Genomic DNA, 20,186 nt, shown 5'->3' on the forward strand with positions numbered 1-20,186 from the left:
TGCTGTTCAGAAGCCGCCAAAGGCAAATGGGTTGGCTTTCTGCAGATGATTCCTGGAAGTTCAGTGAATCTCCAGGGCCAACTCCTCAAATCTTATTGGATTGAGATGAGTGAATACAATTTCCAGGAGTGAGTGTTGACGCATGCTTGCTGGCATCTCACGAGGGCAAATCCGCGGGGAGGGTGTTGGTGTCCTGGGATGCACTTGAGTGTAACAGAGGGAGGGATTGGTCAAGCCAGTGGCTGAGGGAGAAGCCACCCTCCTGGGGCGCCCGTAGGTAGGGTCCTCCTGGGGAAACCAGATGGTTTCGTATTGAGAAAAGCTGGTGAGCTCAGTCACCGTCTTAGAAAGTAGCATCTTTACAAAGGACACCATTTAGAGAAATTCAAGATTTAAATAGATGCCATTAACTTCTTGTTTAAAATATTGCAAATTTCCCAAGTATGTCATGTTCATAGATATGCTGTTTATCTTCTCCTGGGAAAACAAAAGCTGTTCGTTGGAGTAAAAGCGTTGAGTTTTATGTGTCAGCTCACTCAGTAATTGGTAGTATTCTCAGATAATTGAACATGAAGCTTTGTTTTCCTGCAGGAAAGGACGTGGATAGCGAGTGTGTGTGTGATGTGGACGAAGGCGCCTGTGTTGGGTGGCAGGAGGTTTCAGTTGAAGCTACTGTGGTTTTTCATGCTGAGGGGAGCCAATCATCCGTGGAAAGTCATAGTGTAAATGGATGTATTGTTGTAAGTAATTCATTTCCCCCTTTAATATACACATAAGTGAAAGCTGGTAGAATAAAAAGTATGAGGTATCAGGTTCTTAAGAAAGTTAACTACATAAAAAATGATGTGTATTTTTCATAATAGAATAACTTCATAAGTTTTGAAACATAAAACTATACACAAACGTTGTAAGAATTACAAACAAAATAGGAAGTTAAATTGGCCTATAATTCTGCTCCCAAGAAAACCATTCTTAACATTTTGGCAAGTTTTTCCAGATTTTTTTCTCTCTTTATAGATACACATCCCTCCTCTCAGAGATCATGTTACATCGACTCATTTCTGTTTCCTTGTTTTCAATTACTGTATTAAATGTTTTTTCCGTGTCAATAAATATAGAAATATGTCTTTGTTTTTCACCATACATTTTATTGGTGCATATTTAACCCAAAAGTTATTGATGGCTGTTTAGGAAATATGCATTTTTTAATATTATAAGGAATCTAGGGTCAATGCCTTTTGTGCTTTTTAGTTTATTCCCTTCGATGCCAGCACAAAGGGGTGCAGGACACACTGACATAGGCTCCCTTCCCCTGGCCCCGCCTCCCACAGAGGTTCACTCCCAGCAACAGAGGCCCGAACCCTCACCTGGCAACCAGCTCAGAGATTAGTCCTCATACTTTTCCTGAACCTCAATTGTCAATTTAAAATTGTCTCTTTATTTTAATTTTTAAAATTTGGAAACCTTAAAGAAAGTAAAATTTTCCCATGATTTCATCACTTAAACATTGTGTGGACATGGGGTCTAACGATACAAGAGGAGAAAGGAAGGCGCCCTCATGGCCCACTCGGGCCTCTGCTCTCTAAGGGGTGGAGCTCCTTAGCAACCCGCCTTCTCTTCTTCTTTTTTGTAATCTTCACCCAAGGATATGCTTTATTGATTTTAGAGAGAGGGGAAGGGGTTGGGGGAGAGAGAGAGAAACATCGATGTGAGAGAAAATATCGATCAGCCGCCTCCTGCACGCACAGGACTGGGGATCGAACCGGGAACCTATTTGGTGCACAGGACGACGCCCCAACCAACCAGCCACCGGCGGGCTGCACGGTCTTCTACATGCAGTGGAATCGAGCCTGACACATCCGAGTGCCATTTGCCTGTTTCTCCTAATAAATCACGGGCATGTGTTCCTCCTCACAGCATGGCTGTGTCCGATGCCCTTTTAGTGGCTTAGGCCTTGTCCATCGGGGGGCGTTCGCACTGTGTTTCCCCATGAACAAAACGTTGGTTGTTTGATTCAGCACTTCCACCCTCCAGGAACTTTTCCTACAAAATGTTTGCTTAAGGGCATAAAGGTATAAGCATACACCCATAAGGAAGGTCACTGTGGCATTATTGTTATTTCTTGTTTGTTGCTAATCCTCACCCAAGGATATTTTTTCCATTTATTTTTAGAGAGAGTAGAAGAGAGAGCGAGAGACAGACACGGAGGGAGGAAGGGAGGGAAGGAAGGGAAAAGAGAGAAACATTGATTGGTTGCCTCCCACACACACCCCAACCAGGGCCAGGGATCAAACCTGCAACCCAGGTACATGCCCTTGACCAAGAATCGAACCCGAGACCCTCCACTGCGTGGGCTGACGCTCTAACCACGGAGCCATGGGGTCAGGCTGCGGCATTACTGTTAATAATGAAACATTGGAAGCATCTCAGTGATGTCGAGAAGAGATGGGTTTATAAATATGATCTTGTGAAATGTTACGTCGTCAACATGTTTAAATGTAGATCTGCTTCTAACATGAAAAGATGCCCATGGCTTACTGTGCAGTGAAAAGACACGTCGCGGGGAATACATATCGCGCCATCACACGGGTGTCGAAGCACCGGCAGCACAGACGGTGCCGTGGGTTCAGGCGACCTCGGGGTCTGCGTGAGCTGGAGGCGCTCTCTCCCGGCCGGACCTGTCTGGCAGGTTCGGGGTGCAGTGGGGAGGAGCAGGCAGCTTTCCCTCTTTTATCTTACACACTTTCTTATTGAAATTTTAACAAGTGTGTGTTTTTTAATAAGTAAACTTTTTTTTTAAAAAAATGAAAAGTACGTCTAAACTCGACAAAAAAATCGTTAAAATAAAATGTATAAGTGAGACTGGGAGTCTCTGAGACTCCCCCGCTTACCAGCTTATGAGTCCGTGGGAACAGTTAAGTAGAAAGTAATATTTCTTATAGGAACTAAATACCTCACTGCAATGTGGAGGGAGATTGAGGGGGGAAGAGGAGGAGGAGAGGAGCCCTGAGGCCAGGAGAGATCGGGCCCTGGTCCCAGGACTCCAGCCCCTCCCTCGGGAGAGCGCCATGTAGTGAAGACGAGCCACGTGGACCAGAAGCCTGTCTCCCACACACACATCCCCAGCTCCTCCCCAGGGGTTCTTGGCCGCCCGACGGGTCCGAGTTCCCATCTGCCAGCGTCCACCCGAAACGAGGCGGCCAGAACCCAGCCCCAGCCTCGCCGGGGTACAGTCAGGGATTCCTTCCTTGCCCACGAGATATAATTTCTAAAATTCCGACTGAGATTCCTCCTAACCCTCCGCCTTGCCTTTTCTCCTGTTTTCCTTGGTATTTGTCAGGCTCCGAGGTGGGCCTTTGCTCTGGCGGTTCCCTCCCGCCTCCTCGCAGGTCAGGTGAAGCCGCACGTCCAGTCGGCGACGCTCCCGACAGGACGTTCTTGGCCTCCGGAGACCAGGTGGCCTTGCCAGGTCCGTGCTCCCGGCAGAGCCGGGTGTGTCTCTGTGACTGTTGGCACCAGCCTGCCATCTCCTTCGCCTTCCGAAGCTCTGGGCGCGGAGACGAAGCCCGACGCCTGCCCGGACGCCTGTCTCCCTCCCCTGGTGGACTGGGGTCCTGGGGTGCACTCCCTGCTGAGGGTCAGTGAATCGGGGGGCAGGGAGCCTCTGCTCCAGGCGGATGGACGGGCAGAGGAGCGCACCTGGGGAGAGCCGCACCCGCTCTGCCGCCACCTGGCAGGGCCCTCTGGCCTGTGCTGCTCGCTCAGGGCACTTCTGCAGGGTCCACAGCCCAGGGACGCCACCCTTCCTCGGAGCTGTGTCCCCAGGGACGGAGCGTCCTCACTTCGCTTGGCGGGCCTGTCGCTCTCCTTTTGCGCGTCCCTGCATGGATGTCGCTGCTGTCGAGCCCCTCCATGCTGTCGGGTTTCCGTTCCTCCTGGCTGGTTCTCTGGCTGAGCCCCGGCCTCCTTGGGAGCAGCATTCCCAGGTGCCCCCACTGTTCCAGGAACACCAAGGCAGCTGGTCCTAAGGAGCCCTCCCTCACTGGCAGCCACAGCCGTCCCCAGGCAGTGTCCCCGCCACCAGGGCCGTGAACGCTGGGGCCCCCTCTGGGCAAGGAAGGACCCGTTCTCTCCGTTGGGGGAATTCGAAGTGTCCCTGCCCCTGGATGGACTGGATGTCAGCCCAGCCCACGAGGGAGCGGGGTGGGAAGGAGCGGGGGTGTGGTGGGGGGAGGATATAGCCAGGCAGCGGCATTCAGACACCCTCTCCCCCCCACACACACATACCCCGCCTGTTTTTACTGTAACAGCTCTATTGAGATGTAACCGATGCCCATTACAAGTCCCGCTTTAAGGTGTGAATTCGGAGTTTTTAGTATGTTCACAGAATTGTGCAGCAGCACCAATTCCAGACTAGAAGCATTACGTCCTCCTCTCTCCTCCCAAGAAATACTTTACTCCTGAGGAGACAGTCAGACTCCCGTAGTCCTAAGTGCTAGGCAAACCCAAATGCACTCTTTCTTCCTCGGGTTGACCTATTTGACCACTTTCTACAGATCAGTAACGCAGTGTGGATCACGATGCCCTCAGGTCCATCCATGCGGCCCGGGGCCGGGATCTCACTCCTGAACAGCGGCCCACTGTGCAGGCAGCAGAGCGCACGCACCCATTTTCATTGATAAACATGGGAGTGTTTTCCCACTTCCTGGCTTTGACCAGCGCCGTGTGAGCAGTCCTCACACGACTCTGCGTGGCCATGTGAGCAGTCCTTACAGGATTTGTATGGGCATGTGCTTGCGTCTCCTTGGGGAGCCACCAGGAGGGGAGCTGCTGGCCCACGGTTCCTGTGTCATCTCCGTGAGAGCTCCCTGTCCCGCATCCTCTCCAGCCACCTCCCAATTCCTCGGGCCACTTCTGAGCCCAACGTCTCAAGATTTTACCTCACGTCCTCTCTCCACGCTGCTCTCCTGTGAACTCTCCTTCTACAAAATCTTTGAAATATAATATCGGATATGAAAAGAAGGACATTAAAGATGGCATCACTGTCTGTGTAAACTAAAGCACAGTGACACAATGAACATTCCCATGTCCTCACACCTTACAAACCATGGAGCCTAGGACTCAATGTCTCCATAATCTCTTCCTCGCTCTGCATTTTTGTTTTCTTTGGTCATTTCTAACTCATTTTGACTCCACTTTTAGACAAGGTGTCTGGGCTGAATAGTCTTTGAAGCCATTGCATTGTGAAAATTCCCTAATTACTACAGAGACATGGGTTTTTTGTTTGGAATGCACTATAGAAGATTAATAGCTTACATTGTTGAATATTACTATAATGTATTTTATTATGAAGTCTTGGCTAAGAGTGTGACATACAGTTATAGCATCACTTCTCCATTAATTGGCTGTAGATGCTTGGGTTTGTCCCTCCGCTTGTGAGCTAGCAGCTGAGCTTGCTGTAATGTTCTCCCCTCCCACCTCTCTTTGGACTGATCATTCCACCAGCTCTGTTGGCCCCCAGGGAGGCATGGATGTCAATTATTGCTACAGATGAATATTAATGACTCCTTAAATATTTAATTAATGTACTTGGCACTTAGGGAGAGATTGTTGGTAACATCAGAACCAGGCTTTGCTTTCCTCTTTTATGCCTGGTGTGTAGCATGTTTCCGCCGTAACATTGGTTGGGACTGAGCTGCTCTGGGAGTGAGCCAGCTCCCGCTCTCACGCTCGCCTCCAGGCAAGAAACATGGTGCAGAAAGTGATTAGAGATGGATATTTAAAACATTTGCAATTGCATTTGTCAATTTTCTAAACTGCATTGTTGTTGCCCTAGCCGGTTTGGCTCAGTGGATACAGTGTTGGCCTGCGGACCGAAGGGTCCCAGGTTCGATTCCAGTCAAGGGCACGTACCTTGCTTGCAGGCTCCTCCCCGGCCCGGGCCATGGTCGGGGCTCATGTTTCTCTTACATTGATATTTCTGCTGTCTTTCCCTCTCTCTTCCACTCTCCCTAAAAATCAATGGAAAAATATCCTCAGGTGAGTATTAAAAAATAATAATAATAAATAGACTACATTGTTATTGAACACTGATTGCATTATTGGAAGTTTGAAATATTTTCTTACTCCTCTGTATAATGTATTGGTGTCATTAAAACAGTTAGCTCTTAAAGACACTCATTTTTCTTGGCCTTTTATATTATTAAAGCGCTCTGAGAAACGTGGTCACTGGTTAGTTACAAGTGGGCAGGCGTGACTGACGGTTCTCCTGTGGAGCTGGCTCGGCCTCCAGGAGCACAGGGAGGCCCTCCTGCCTGACATGCAGCCGGCGAGCCGGGCCCAGTCCCCGCGACAGCGCAGGTCCTCCCCGGGCGTTGGCGGCCCTCCTCTGTGGGCAGGCCCTGTGACTCCAGCACACACATACCGCCGAGCTTCCCTTCAGTCTGAGAGTTTCTGGCCACTGATATCATGCTTTGCCAAGTCTCCACTTTCACTGAACATGCATCCTAGTCTCATGTTATTCTGAAAAATTCTTTGTTTGTGGCTTTAGCTTTTAAAGTTCTAACTCTATTTGATCACCTTCTTTGTGCTTTTCCCCCTACCTGAAATTAAGAAGAAACAAACAAGCAGAGCTTCTACACGAGTGGGTGGGCAAAGATTTACTCACCCCCGAAACAAAGTGCTGAGGGATGCACTGTGGTGTGGACCTGTGACATGTCTTACAGGCGTGTTTTGAAATCCCTGAGAGTGAGGGCCCAGGGCACCGGCTCTCTTCGTGCACTTAAGACTGGACCAGGTTCGCTCCAATCCCCATCACCTCGCCCAAACCTTTCTGTAACGTCAGTCTCCTTCTCAGTCTTCCCGGATTCTGAAATCGCCAGATTCAATTCCCTGCGGTTTCATTTCGTATTTGTCTTACGCCTTAAGCATCGTTGTATTTAGTCAACAATAAGGAAGGCTTATGTCTTTTTTATTGTCATATCAATGGAGGGATTTCCTTAAGATATGAACTGCTGCAAATAAAGGATAAAATCCAAGTCTTCATGAGCGAAAGAGTAGGTGAAGATCAGTATTCACAGTCAAGGGTAGCCTTGGTGTTTTTAGTCATCACTGTCTTCTGTGAACATAATCAGCATGAAATATTTAAGAATTTATTGACTTTGAAAATTTTAGAGGCTTCCGGATGCGCTGGCTGTGTAGGTAAACACAATACTCGCCACCTCCCACAACCACATCAAAATTTACAACTAAATACAGAACAACCGTCATTCAAAACCACCTGAAATCTAGCTGAACAGAAGTCCTACAACTAGGGAATTAGAGAAGAAGCTCACGGCGACTAGTAGGAGGGGCAGAGACACGGGTGGAATCGAAGAACCGGCTGGACTGACACCCACGTGCAGTGTTTGTTTAATCGGGAGGGATATCTAGGCTGTGGAGGCCCCCCAGAGGAACAGGGGTCCCTGCCTCACACCAGGCCTCCAACCCAGGTTTCCAGTGCTGGGAAGAGAAGTCCCCGTAACTTTGGGCTGTAAAAACCAGCAGGGATTTTGACTGAGTGACACGGAGGCTGTGGAAGTCCCAGGCAGTTCTCTTAAAGGGCCTGTGCATGGACTTACTCAGAACCTGGGATAATCAGGGAGGAACGGAGGAACAGGGGTCCCTGCCTCACACCAGGCCCCCAACCCAGGTTTCCAGTGCTGGGAAGAGAAGTCTTCGTAACTTTGGGCTGTAAAAACCAGCAGGGATTTTGACTGAGTGACACGGAGGCTGTGGAAGTCCCAGGCAGTTCTCTTAAAGGGCCTGTGCATGGACTTACTCAGAACCTGGGATAATCAGGGAGGAACTAACTTGCCTGGAATCAGGGCAAGAGCTGGAGGGGCAGCTTTCCTCAAGACAGAGGCCTGGCAGAGGCCACTGTTCCTTTGCTGAGCCCTCCCTGCCACAGAGCTGACAGGCTGCACCATATCTGAATCTCCATCAATCTGGCTCACACTTTTATCCTTGCCCTGGTGATTCCCTGAGACCCCACCCTTCCCTGCTTGCAGGCTCATCCAAGCAATTTCCAGTGGCTTTTCCATTCAACTGGCCTCTCTTGTATCATCCTTTAGACTTTCCTAAAATCTCTCAAAGAAGCAGCAGCTGGCCTCAGGATGTCCTGTACCTCTCAATAAGTGGCCCCAGGCCCGGCACTAGCTGCAGCCCACCCTGGTTCACAGCTTGGCCTCTCCTGGGCACCACCAAGCTCGACACAAATAGCAGCCATTTGCAGATTGCTTTGTAGCTCATGCTGGGTGCTACCCTGTACCTCTCAATAAGTGGCCCCAGGCCCGGCACTAGCTGCAGCCCACCCTGGTTCACAGCTTGGCCTCTCCTGGGCACCACCAAGCTCGACACAAATAGCAGCCATTTGCAGATTGCTTTGTAGCTCATGCTGGGTTGCTCTGGGCAGGGCATAGGCATAGGCTGACTTTGTACCTCCCAGGAGGCCCCAGAGCCAGTGCACCTAGTGGATAGCTTCACACCACGCCCGATTACAACTCTACACATCCATGAGTGACATACTCAAGGGGAAGACACAGTGAGCACCAAAGCCCCACTGAAGCAAGTCCTGCTCCATAGGAGTGTCTCCTGCACAGCAGCTTTTCAGCTGTAATTGCAGCTGGTCCTCACAACCAATTAGCCTGGGTGTCAATCCCTCCCAGTGATGCCAACATTAATCAAGGCTCAACTACAATAGAACTGTGCACACAGCTCACACAGGGGTGCACCTGGAGTGCCCAGTTCAGGTGACTGGGGAGGCTGAGCCACTGGGCCCTACAGGACACCTACTACACAAGGCCACTTGCTCCATAGGAGTGTCTCCTGCACAGCAGCTTTTCAGATGTAATTGCAGCTGGTCCTCACAACCAGTTAGCCTGTGTGTCAATCCCTCCCAGTGATGCCAACATTAATCAGGGCTCAACTACAATAGAACTGTGCACACAGCTCACACAGGGGTGCACCTGGAGTGCCCAGTTCAGGTGACTGGGGAGGCTGAGCCACTGGGCCCTACAGAACACCTACTACACAAGGCCACTCTACCAATTCCAGGAGATATAGCAGCTCTACCTAATACATAGAAACAAACACAGGGAAGTAGTCAAAATGCGAAGACAAAGAAACATGTCACAAATGAAAGAACAGAAAAAGAACTAAGTGAAATGGAAGCAAGAAAACTACCAGATACAGAGCTCAAACAGTGGTTATAAGGGTTCTCAAGGAACTTAGTGAGAACTTCAAGGAACTTAGAATTTCAAGGAAATTCATAAGAATATCAACAACATAAAAAAGGACCTGTCAGAAATTAAGCATGCACTAATTGAAATAAAGAGTAATTTACAGGGCATCAACAGTAGAGTAAAGGATGCTGAGAATGAAATATAAGGAAGCAAAAAACACCCAATCAGAAGAGCAAAAAGAAAAAGAATAAAACAATATGAAGATAGTGTAAGGAGCCTCTGGGGCAGTTTCAAGTAACAACATTCACATCATGGGGGTACCAGAAGGAGAAGAGAGGGAACAAGATAGTGAAAATCTATTTGAAAAAATAATGACGGAAAACTTCCCCTACCTGGTGAAAGAAATAGACTTACAAGCCCAGGAAGTGCAGAGAGTCCCAAACAAGAGGAAACCAAAGAAGCCCACACCAAGACACGTCATAACTAAAATGCCAAGGGTTAAAGACAAAGACAGAATCTTAAAAGCAGCAAGAGAAAAGCAGTTAGTTACCTACAAGGGAGCACCCATATGACTGTCAGCTGATTTTTCAACAGAAACTTTGCAGGCCAGAAGGGAGTGGCAAGAAATATACAAAGTGATGAAAAGCAAGAACCTACAACCAAGATTAGCAAAGCCATCATTTAGAATTGAAAGTCAGATAAAGAGCTTCACAGACAAGAAAAAGCTAAAGGAGTGCATCATTCCAAACCAGTATTACATGAAATGTTAAAGGGTATTGAAAAAGAAGGAGAAGGAGAAGGTGAAGACGAAACAAAAGGTAAAAAATATGAACAATAGAATGGCAATAAATGTGTATCTATCAACTATTGAATCTAAAAATCAAAATAAACGAACAAGGAATCTAATGAACAATGTAAACTGATGAATAAAGTAGAACCAGAGGCATGGAAACATGGAACAGACTGACCAATCTCAGAGGGAAGGGGGTGGGAGGTGGGAGGAATTAACCAAAGAACCTATATGCACATATGCATTACCTGTGGACATAGACAGTAGGGTTGTGAATGCCTGAGGCAGGGCAGGAACCAAGTGGAGAGGGGCAATAGAAGAGGTGTATCTATAATACTCTAACAATAAAGGCTTAAAATAAATAAAGGAATTTATTGATTTAATTGAGTTTTCGCAGCTGTAGAAAGCAATGATGTTTTAAATTTTTGGATTTTTTTTACAAGTCTTATGCTTTCAAGCCTCCGAAGTTTCTGTTCTCCCGAAAGGCTTCTCTTGTGTTTTATGCTTTTGTCTGCAGAGGACAGAAGATGCATTAATCGTATATTACTCTGTGGTGTCAGGTATTTTATCTGTATGTTGCATTTTTCCCATTTAAACTACACAACCTTCAAGATGACCAGGGAGGGTGGCGTCTGCGGTCTGTGCTGGCGGCCGCCTGCACGTGGTCCTGCAGAACTCACAGGTGTGTGAGTGAGAATTTGTGTTCATTTCACAGGTGGGGAGCATTAAGCGAGACATGACCTTCACGTTTCACCCCGAGGACCTAAAACGGGACTTGAGTAAAAAACTGTCTCATCAGCCCTGGTTCCCCTTGGCCATGGAGGAAGACGTGAAAACCGCCGACACCAGGCCAGCCACCCGAGGCCCGGACCATGACAGGGAAAACGCCCGCTCCATCTGTCTCCTTGAGCAGAAGCGAAAAGTGGTCTCCTCCAGCATCGACGTTCCCCCGGCCAGGTAAGGCCCGCGGGCCCTCCATCTGCTAGGAGCGCGGTGTGAAGTAGAGAAACCTAGGAAAGGTTTTCTCCAAGAACTTCCTTCTGGTGCTTGTGTGAATAGAGCTTTTCAGAACTCCTGTAGTGCTAGAAAAGAAAATTTCATTAGATTTTTGGTGAATGAATAATAAAGAGAAAAAAGGGAGGGGGCCATTGAAGACATGAGATGTAGACTGAGCATAGCTTAACAGTAAGCACGCTGGTCTCGGGTCGGCCGCGGGCCAGGTCTGCCCCTGGCCTTTTTTGTGTGTGGCCTTCGAGGTAAGGGTGGTTTTATGTTTTTTAAAGGGTTGAAAAAATGAAGCATGTGTGACATAAATCAGAGGTGGCCCACAAAGCCTAAAATATTTATGTGTGATGCGTTACAGAAAAGGTTTGGTGCGGTTTATCTCAGGGTAACTCTTTAAACTCAGATCTACCTTGGAACTGGGCCTGAGGTTTGATCTGAAACACCAAACGCTTTGGTCACATTATAATTTTACTTAAGCCCCATTGGTGCCTTTGGACCAACATTGTGGCAGGATGACAGTGGCATGGAGAGGAACACAGGCCGAGACCTTTGCTTATTTTCCTGCTTATCGTTTATCTCACCTGGATTTGGGGGGCATCAGAAAGCTGATGTGTTTATGATAGTAAGGTATTGTAATTCCAGTTTACAAATGAGTAAACAGACTCAGAAATGTGGGGTGATCACCCAGGAGCACACGTGTAACCAGAGGCCCAAGGCTCGGTTACGTTTCTAACCCCAAGTGAGTTTTTTATCCTTGTTCCCGTCATTCGTGTTATGGAAGAGCCTTCATTTGTTGCCATTTACACACCGTGATGCCTTTAAACAGATCGATATTTTTCATATCACTTGCTCTCCAACCTCCCAAAGAAAATAACTCAGACGTTAGGCAAACCTTATTAGACTACCTGTTCATTAGAGCATGGTGTTTGTTATTCTCTTTTGCCAGATATTGGGTTTTTCTGTTGTTTTATTTTTTGTGGTGGGTTTTTTTAAAGTATGGATACTTAAATTGGTTGGATTTCACCCAAATAGCAATTGCAGTTTGATTATGCAAAGTAGTAAGTGTCTTCTAGTTATAACTCTGAGGCTAAAGAAATTATTAGCAAACCAGTAGCAATGGGGATAAAGAAAATGCGGCCTCGAGTACTCCCAGAGCCAGCAGCAGTTTATTAGAAGGCGCCAGATTGTTGTTAGTTTGCTGTTGGCAAAAAGAAAAATGAGCCATACGGCACTGTTTGTTTTGCAGGGTTTAAAAATGCAGTGATGTCATATCTATCACTTGCTGGATACAATGAGATCATGTTTGTCTTATGGGATCCTTCTGGGAATTGTATAGTTTGAATTTCAGAAACTCCCTACCTTTGCATTCAAAATTAGAAAATTACCTGAGCTACAAGCAATATCCTGTATGCACAGTGGAGAACTGTGACTCCACATTTCAATGGTGTTCCCTACACTTCTTCCTTGGTCTGTATATACTGTGCACCTATAGACAAGTCTCCTGTCTCACATTTGAAATTAAGTGAGAGATTAGACAAGATGGGTATCACTGTTACTGAAACTCCAGAAGCCCAGCAGTTCCCGAGCAGATGTTTAACTGCATGCACAGCGCCTGGGGCTGCACTCTGTAACCAATGGGAAACTGCCGAAGGAGGGGGAGTAAAAAGGTGGCTCTAAGCTTATCTTAGTCAACATTAAAAGGTGTGCATTGGGAGAGAATGCCATGTTGGAGAATACTGATGCTGTGTAATTTGTGGACCCCTGTTAGCAACCGAAGCAACCTCCATGAAGCAGCCATCCCGGCACCTTTCCCGGGAAACCTCTGTCCACTTCTATCCTTTTCCATCATGTTAGTGATTCAGGTCACCAAGTAACTGTTGTTCCTGCCTTCTGGCTAAGGTCTGTCTTTGTGACACAGCAGCCAAGCGATCTTTCCAAAGCACAGGCATAGGCGGTGGTCGGAAGGAAGGAGCCAGGAACGTACTGGGACCAGTGTAACTGACATTACGGCCTAATGGAGCACATGGTGCCGTCAGCACACCACCAAGTCCTCTAGCCAGGGATTTGCTGTCTACAGTCCACACAGAAGCCAAGGTTAGGTACAGACAAAAGTATTTTTCACGATGCCTTCGGTCACCTGGGAGACCAGAGCTACATGAAAGACTTGGGCTCTGAAACCAGTTTTAAAAAGACAAGTCTTCTCTCCCTTGCTACGCTGGGGCAACGTTTCATCGAATGGGATGGAGTGGTGGGGTTCCTGTCTGTTGTTTTTAAAAGCAGCTCTTCCTTCCTGCCACGTGCCTGTGGGTGAATTTCTCTAATTTAAATGCACATATACTGCAACCCCCTTTCCTAATACCTACAAAAATGTGGGGGAAGTTAGCAGCTAAGACAGGAAGCCTCTGAGCCACCAGGCCTCCCTCCTGTGCTGCTGCTGATACCAGGGGCCGATGCTGTCGTAATTGTAACTTAGGGAAGTGGGTGTTCTATGACATAAATTTGGCTCAGGGTACATGTATGTGTACATGTGTGTGTGTTTTAAAGAGAACTCTCCACACTTATTTGTGTTGACTTCATGGCATTCAAGATTCATCAATTTCTAATTATTGTGTTTATATCCTTTTACTAGTAGCCCTGCGCATGAATCTGTGTGCCAGTAGCTCTCTGCAGGGCCTGGCCGCTCCATGCCCGCTGCCCAGAGGCTCTCCGCGGACTAGAGGCCCATCCATGGCTGGGGGCAGAACGCTTGCCTCGTTGCTGCGGTGAGGAAGCAAGCATTCCACCAGGTCGCTCACGCTGCCCGCTATCAGCAGCTGCCCCCCTGGGACTGGGGGACTCCGGCAGGGCTGAGAGGACTGGGCGCCACCATCTTTGTGACGGAGTGACAGTCAATTTACATATTACCCTTTTATTATATAGGATTATAAGTACACAATTGCATCAAATTCGAATGTGTCACCTTTCAGAATTGCATTGTGAACTTAGACTTTGGGTCATTCATATGAATTTTTTAAATAATTAATAATTTATGGCACTGCCATTTTCGAAGGATATGCTTCCTGGAGCAGTTGGATAGTTATGAAGTGAAATACTAAATGTGTGACATTCCCACATTTGCAGGGACCACCTGCAAAGAGTCCTGGGGCCATTCATACATGTTCTTTCACGTAAATCCTTTCGGGCAGCAAACTAGACAATGTTTAACCACCGAGACCTCAGGGGGACCTGCCGTACTGCTGCGCTCGATGGACTTCGGCTCTGTGCCAGAGGCTGTGTACCTGGGAATGTTCCAGAATGCTCCAAGAGCTGTCATTCAGTGTCGGTGGCACCCGTGCCGTAGGTCACCTCTCAGAATGGGTTTGCATTTACATTTGATTCAACATCTTTTTTCCTCCCTGTGCCTGTTCACAATTTAAACCATCAGGTGTAGAAATAATTGGACTCCACTGCTTCCCACCACCCCCTCCCTCTGCCAGTAGGAGCCTGGGTCCTGTTTTTATTACAGAAAGGCAAACAATCATTAAAGATGAATAAATAATTCAGAGATGTTGATCACTTGTTTATTTTAAAAGAATAATATTTGAGCAGCACTGTCCAATAGAAATGTAACGTGAGCTCCATGTGTCAGTTTTAAATCTCTAACAGCTAATTAAAAACAGGAAAAAGAGTCCTGGCTGGTGTGGCTCAGTTGACTGGGTGTCCTCCCATGCACTGAGAAGTCCCTGGTTCAATTCCTGGTCCAGGTACATGCCCAGGGTTCAGGCTCTATCCACACTAGGGAGTGTGCAGGAGGCAGCCAAACAGTGGGTCTCTTATTGGTGTTTCTCTCTTCCTTCCTCTCCCTTGCTCCCTCTCTCTCAAATCAATAAAAACATATAAGAAATAGGTGAAAATAATTAGGGTAAAACTACATTATTTAATCTAATATATCCAAATAGCGTTGTTTTCTATGATCAGTATAAAAGGGTATTAGTGAGACGCTTTGCATGCTCTTCCGCACACCAGGCCCTCGAGGTTGTGCACATTTTACTGCTACGGCTCATCTCAACTTGAACGGGGCACTTCAAGAGCTGGAGAGCCACGTGTGGCGAGTGGCCACTGTATTGGGCAGTGCCGCTTCAGGGTCACGCACCAGCCCATTGTACATTTCAGCGCCGCTGTCACTGATCCCTAAGACAGGGGTTGGGGTTCTTTTCCTACTCACACTGACAGGCATGGAGCAGGCGCTCTTTGTGGCCGTCTTCCTCAAGGTGCGGTCCCTGGGAGGAGAGACGCATCAGCGTCTGGCTCAGGAGGCATTTCACGGGGAAAACTCAGCAGCATGATTCCACGGCGCCCCCTAAAGAATGACTCCCAGCTGTGCGTAACTGTGTTTTGTACAATTATAATTCTTTAAAATGTTTAAGTCCCATCTAAGTCAGAGGCAGGTTAAATGATAACATCACAGTTCTGGTTCTTTAAAGACATGAAAGCAGCTTCCCTCTGGGGGCGAGAGCCTGTTTCCTGGTCCCCAGATGCTGTGACTTCCCCAGTGGGCAGCCGGAGCGTGGGCCACCCCAGCCAGCGGGCGGGGCTTGGCTGGGCCCCCACACTGCATGCATTTGATTATGCTTCTTTACATAACGAATAGCTGATCAATGCGTGCCGCATGCAAACTTGGCCATGCAGCAAATATGACAATTTTTTTAAAAAGACTCCTAAGTCGGAAAGGTTTACTTTGTTATTGGCTTAAAATGTTACTGATTCTTTTAAATTTTAATGCCTGTTTTCTCCCTCCTATGAATAGAGGTCTAGGTGGGAAGGTATTGAGGGTTAAGGCTGGAGAGTTGGGCTTACCTTGGAATGCCTTGGGAATTTGATTGTTATGTTAGGTTATAGAGAGCTAGTCAGTGATGCCTTCGAAAAACATCTCAGATCACTTTGGGAATACAGTTTTAAGCAAGAGGAGAATTCTTGAAGAGTGTGTTTTAATACCGTGGGCTCTTGAAATCCCAAACGTGTCAGCTAGAGGAAAGGACTATCCCCTAAAGCACCTGTCACCAACCGGTGGTCCGTGAGGTCCAAAAGGTTGGCAACTGCTGCCCTAAAGGCAAGAGACTGGGACTCTCCCACTCCGCTGGCCGCACACCCTGGACACAACAACCTCCATTTGTCCTGTTTTTACAGATGTTTCAGGCACTTGGACCGGTTGAGCTCGTCTGTCCTGTCCAGCAGGGTCACCAAGAAACATCAGGCTTCATCATCAAACACTGCCTGGTCTCAGGGGTCAGCACCCACCTTTGCATCAGGCCTCCCAGTTAAGCCAAACATCCAATTCAACTCTGAAGCAATTTGTGATTTAATTGAATACTTCAGCCTAATGCATTATTATGATTATTCCTTGCAAGTTTTTATATGTATTCTCAGACAGAATCCTACGACTTGGGATGTTAACAGTACTTCCAGGCTTTGTTTAGTTTCTGGATAAATATCCATTTTTTTTCAAAGAGGCAAATGGTTGCACATTTAAAGGACATAAATTCTACAGCAGTCAAAACCAGTTGTTTTCTATGGGTGATTCATGTCACCACTACCAAGTCCCATTCTACTCACAAGAGGCATTTGCAAATGTCTATGGGGACAATTTTTGTTGCACAAAATAGTCCTGCACAGTAAATATCTATTACCCCAAACGCCAGTTCGCCCTCACTAAGAAATGCGGGTGGGTTTCCTATCCTATATAATAAAAGGCTAATATGCAAATTGTCACCCCAAGAGTTTGACCGACCAGGAGTTCTACTGCTCACTATGACGTGCGATGACCACCAGGGGGTGGCGCAGAATGAAGGAAGGCCCCAGCCGACAGCCAGCAGCTGGGGAAGAAAGGCCCTGATCAGCCCTGATCGCCGGCCAGGCCTAGAGACCCTACCTGTGCACGAATTTTGTGCACTGGGCCTCTAGTTTATGATAAAAAACGGTGGGATCCCAGCTGAACATAACTTGATTATTACGTTAACTGCACACATAGTGTTTATCGATAGCGTTATAAACCACTGGAGATAGGGTAGGGAGCCTCGCACGAGCCTCCCTGAGAATCAGAGCCCTGTTCAGGTTCAGTCTTCTGAGGCCTGGATTGCATTCTCTTAGCTTAACATGATGTAAGAGTGTACTTCCCATGTTCCGATCAGTGCTGGATATATTTGGCTGACAGTGGGAAGAAATAAAATCCTTCTGCAGCCTCTGTTATTGAAATAGAACCCACCACCCCCTCATTTTATTGCCTTCTGTGGAATGTTTCTGAATGACAGTCTAAGTCTTTTAATTGGTCTCCTGCTGATTTAGAACCCCTTGCCTTATGTTTCACATTTTATATCTCAAAAACTGCAAGTTACAGTGCCATTGAAGCAGAGGGAACAGCATTTTTTTTTTTTTTAAGAAAAAAGGCAAGTTCCATTCAGAAACCCAAGGTCATTCGTTTGCATTGTCTCCACATCTCTGGGTGCTGGGGCTTCTGGCCTACCCACCTCCCCCGCCCCCCCAGATATCTCTGCTGGATTCGTGCAGGTCCTCTCTGCATTCCCGACGTGAGCTGTCACTCATCCCCTGGTGTTGAGCCCAGGCTCGCCTAGTTCCGTGTCCACCCTCCGCACGTCTGTCCCAGGCGATGCTTCCCTAAACGTACGCCGTGGCTCTTCACGTCCGTTTCCACAAACTTACGTGGAAAAGTTCCTTGGAATTCTGCTCACTGGGCCATGGACAGACCAGGCAGGGAAAATAATCCTCAAGTTTCCCTCCCACCCTGAGGTTCAAGTCTCGCTGTAGTTTAATCCTTTTACACGTTTACCTGAACAGTTCACCTATTCCAGCGGTTCTCAACCTGTGGGTCGCGACCCCTTTGGGGGTCGAACGACCCTTTCACAGGGATTGCCTAAGACCATCGGAAAACACATATATAATTACTTATTGTTTTTGTGATTAATCACTATGCTTTAATTATGTTCAATTTGTAACAATGAAAATGCATCCTGCATATCAGATATTTACATTACGATTCATAACAGCAGCAAAATTACAGTTATGAAGTAGCAACGAAAATAATGTTATGGTTGGGGGTCACCACAACATGAGGAACTGTATTAAAGGGTCGCGGCATTAGGAAGGTTGAGAACCACTGACCTATTCAAAGCTCAATCACATCCCTTGTTGGCTCGCACAGGCACCGCGTGGTGTGTCCAGACAGAAGTGAGTGCACTTGTTTGCAAAGCCCTCGAATTTCCCTGTTCCGTCTCCTCCTCCAGAGGCTCTGGGGGTCGCGAGGCCTGGCTCCCCGCTGGGACTGGCGAGGCAAAGCGAGTGCACTTGTTTGCAAAGCCTTGTTTGCAAAGCCCTCGCATTTCCCTGTTCCGTCTCCTCCTCCAGAGGCTCTGGGGGTCGCGACGCCTGGCTCCCCGGGGGACTGGGAGGCGTGTTGGGAAATTGCAGCCACTTTTCAGTGTCTGTCGGTGTGACATCCTGCTGCCCGGGGAGCTGATGTGACTGCTGAAGAGAGTTTGGATATTGGGCGGTTGTCTTCTCTGTGGCTGTTTCCTGGAAGGAGTTTCGAAATGTTGAGCTGCAAAAGGAAGAGCAGTTTCGTTGATAGTCAACGTGATCTAATATTTTTCTTAGGTAATTATCACCAGAATCAAAAGCTAAACGATTCTACATGCGTGTATTTCTTCCTAAGACCAAGAGAATGGAGAACCTTGAGCTTTTGCCCTAAAATTACTTATATTCTAAAGAAACAGGTCAGCCAGGCAAAAAAGTCAAAACTCATGAACACAACGTGAAGGTTTCCCTAGCAGTGACGCCGTCTCTCCCTCCCTGATGTGTCTGCATCTCGCTCTGCGCTTGCACTGCCCACACCAGTGGCTCCCAACGTGGGCACATGCCCCACAGGGGCCAATTCGAGAATGGGTTATTAACAGTGAATTTTTTGCATTTCGTATGGTTCTAGGGGCCTCCTATGCATTTCAGTTCTCAATTGTATGTTTTGAAACTTTATTTGCTATTTTTTCATATCACTTCATGTTATTATTTCTTTAACAATTTCTTAGTGGTTTCTTCCTCAGTACTTCAGTGGTCCTTTCATTCTTTTATTTTTCTCCTTCATGGATGCCATGTTCTTTGGAAGCTGGTTTGGACCAAGTTAACGGCCTTTTAGGCTTCCTCCATGTGACTAGGAGTTCACTGTTTGAAAAATAGGAATTCTATGTCACGGGGCTGGTGCCGGGGGGTGGGGGTTGCGCATCAGGATTTTAGAGACACGTAGGTGGGGCGTGGCCAGAAAAAGGCTGGGAACCACTGGCCTCTCATTTTTGTTACTTCGTTACCTCTCAGTTTTGTCCAATTAATGTCCATTTTCTTTTCCAGATGTTGTCTATGTAATGATTTCTATCCATTTGCAACGACTATGATGTCTCTGCAACATGATTCCTTTCATTTCTTTGCTTACGTTGTGTTCCATCCAGGTCATTTAGCAAGTGGGAGCGAATCCCTTCCTTCCTGCCCCTGCTGCAGTGTGCGGGTAGCCTTGCTGCTTTTGCTGGCAGGACAGTCAGATAACTTCTCAGTTTTATGTTAGCACATAGAAGGCACTTGACCAAAAGAATGAGTGAAACCTCCTTGGTTTATTGTGGCTTCTATATTGCTGCTGATTCCTTTTTTGTTTATTGTTCTTTTCCTCTTATTTGTGCATATAACTGTGTTTTTATCATAATGCAGTACACAATCATTGTAAACAATATGCAAGTATAGATAAGCAAAGAAATAAAACAAAAAACACCAGAAGGGCGGTGGTGACTACTATTAGCACCTTGCTATGTATGATTCTACTCACTTCCCTATATTTGCATATATAAAGCATATTTATTCCAGATAATGGTTTTATATGGCACAGAAGGATTTGAACTTTAAAATATATTGTAATCAGTACACTGCAGAATAATTTATAAATACTTGTCTGTTCATCTAGAGCCGTGGTTAGCAAACCGCGGCTCGCGAGCCACATGCAGCTCTTTGGCCCCTTGAGTGTGGCTCTTCCACAAAATACCACATGCGGGCACGCATGTACAATGCGATTGAAACTTCGTGGCCCATGCGCAGAAGTCGGTATTTTGTGGAAGAGCCGGTATTTTGTGGAAGAGCCACAC

General features: G+C 47.1%; 1 protein-coding gene across 1 annotated transcript in view; it reads left to right on the plus strand.

Moving 5' to 3' along the window:
* Window positions 1-685: 685 nt before the first annotated feature.
* Window positions 686-20,186, plus strand: part of ZNF704 (zinc finger protein 704) — a 99,547-nt gene continuing 80,046 nt past the window's right edge. Inside the window, exons 1-2 of the mRNA XM_005878187.2 lie at window positions 686-740; window positions 10,727-10,968. Coding sequence (XP_005878249.1) covers window positions 10,748-10,968 — 221 coding nt within the window. The 5' untranslated portion in view covers window positions 686-740; window positions 10,727-10,747. The remainder of the gene's footprint in view (window positions 741-10,726; window positions 10,969-20,186) is intronic.

The sequence above is a fragment of the Myotis brandtii genome, unplaced genomic scaffold (genome assembly GCF_000412655.1).
Source record: "Myotis brandtii unplaced genomic scaffold, ASM41265v1 scaffold55, whole genome shotgun sequence".
Classification (NCBI taxonomy): Eukaryota; Metazoa; Chordata; class Mammalia; order Chiroptera; family Vespertilionidae; genus Myotis; species Myotis brandtii.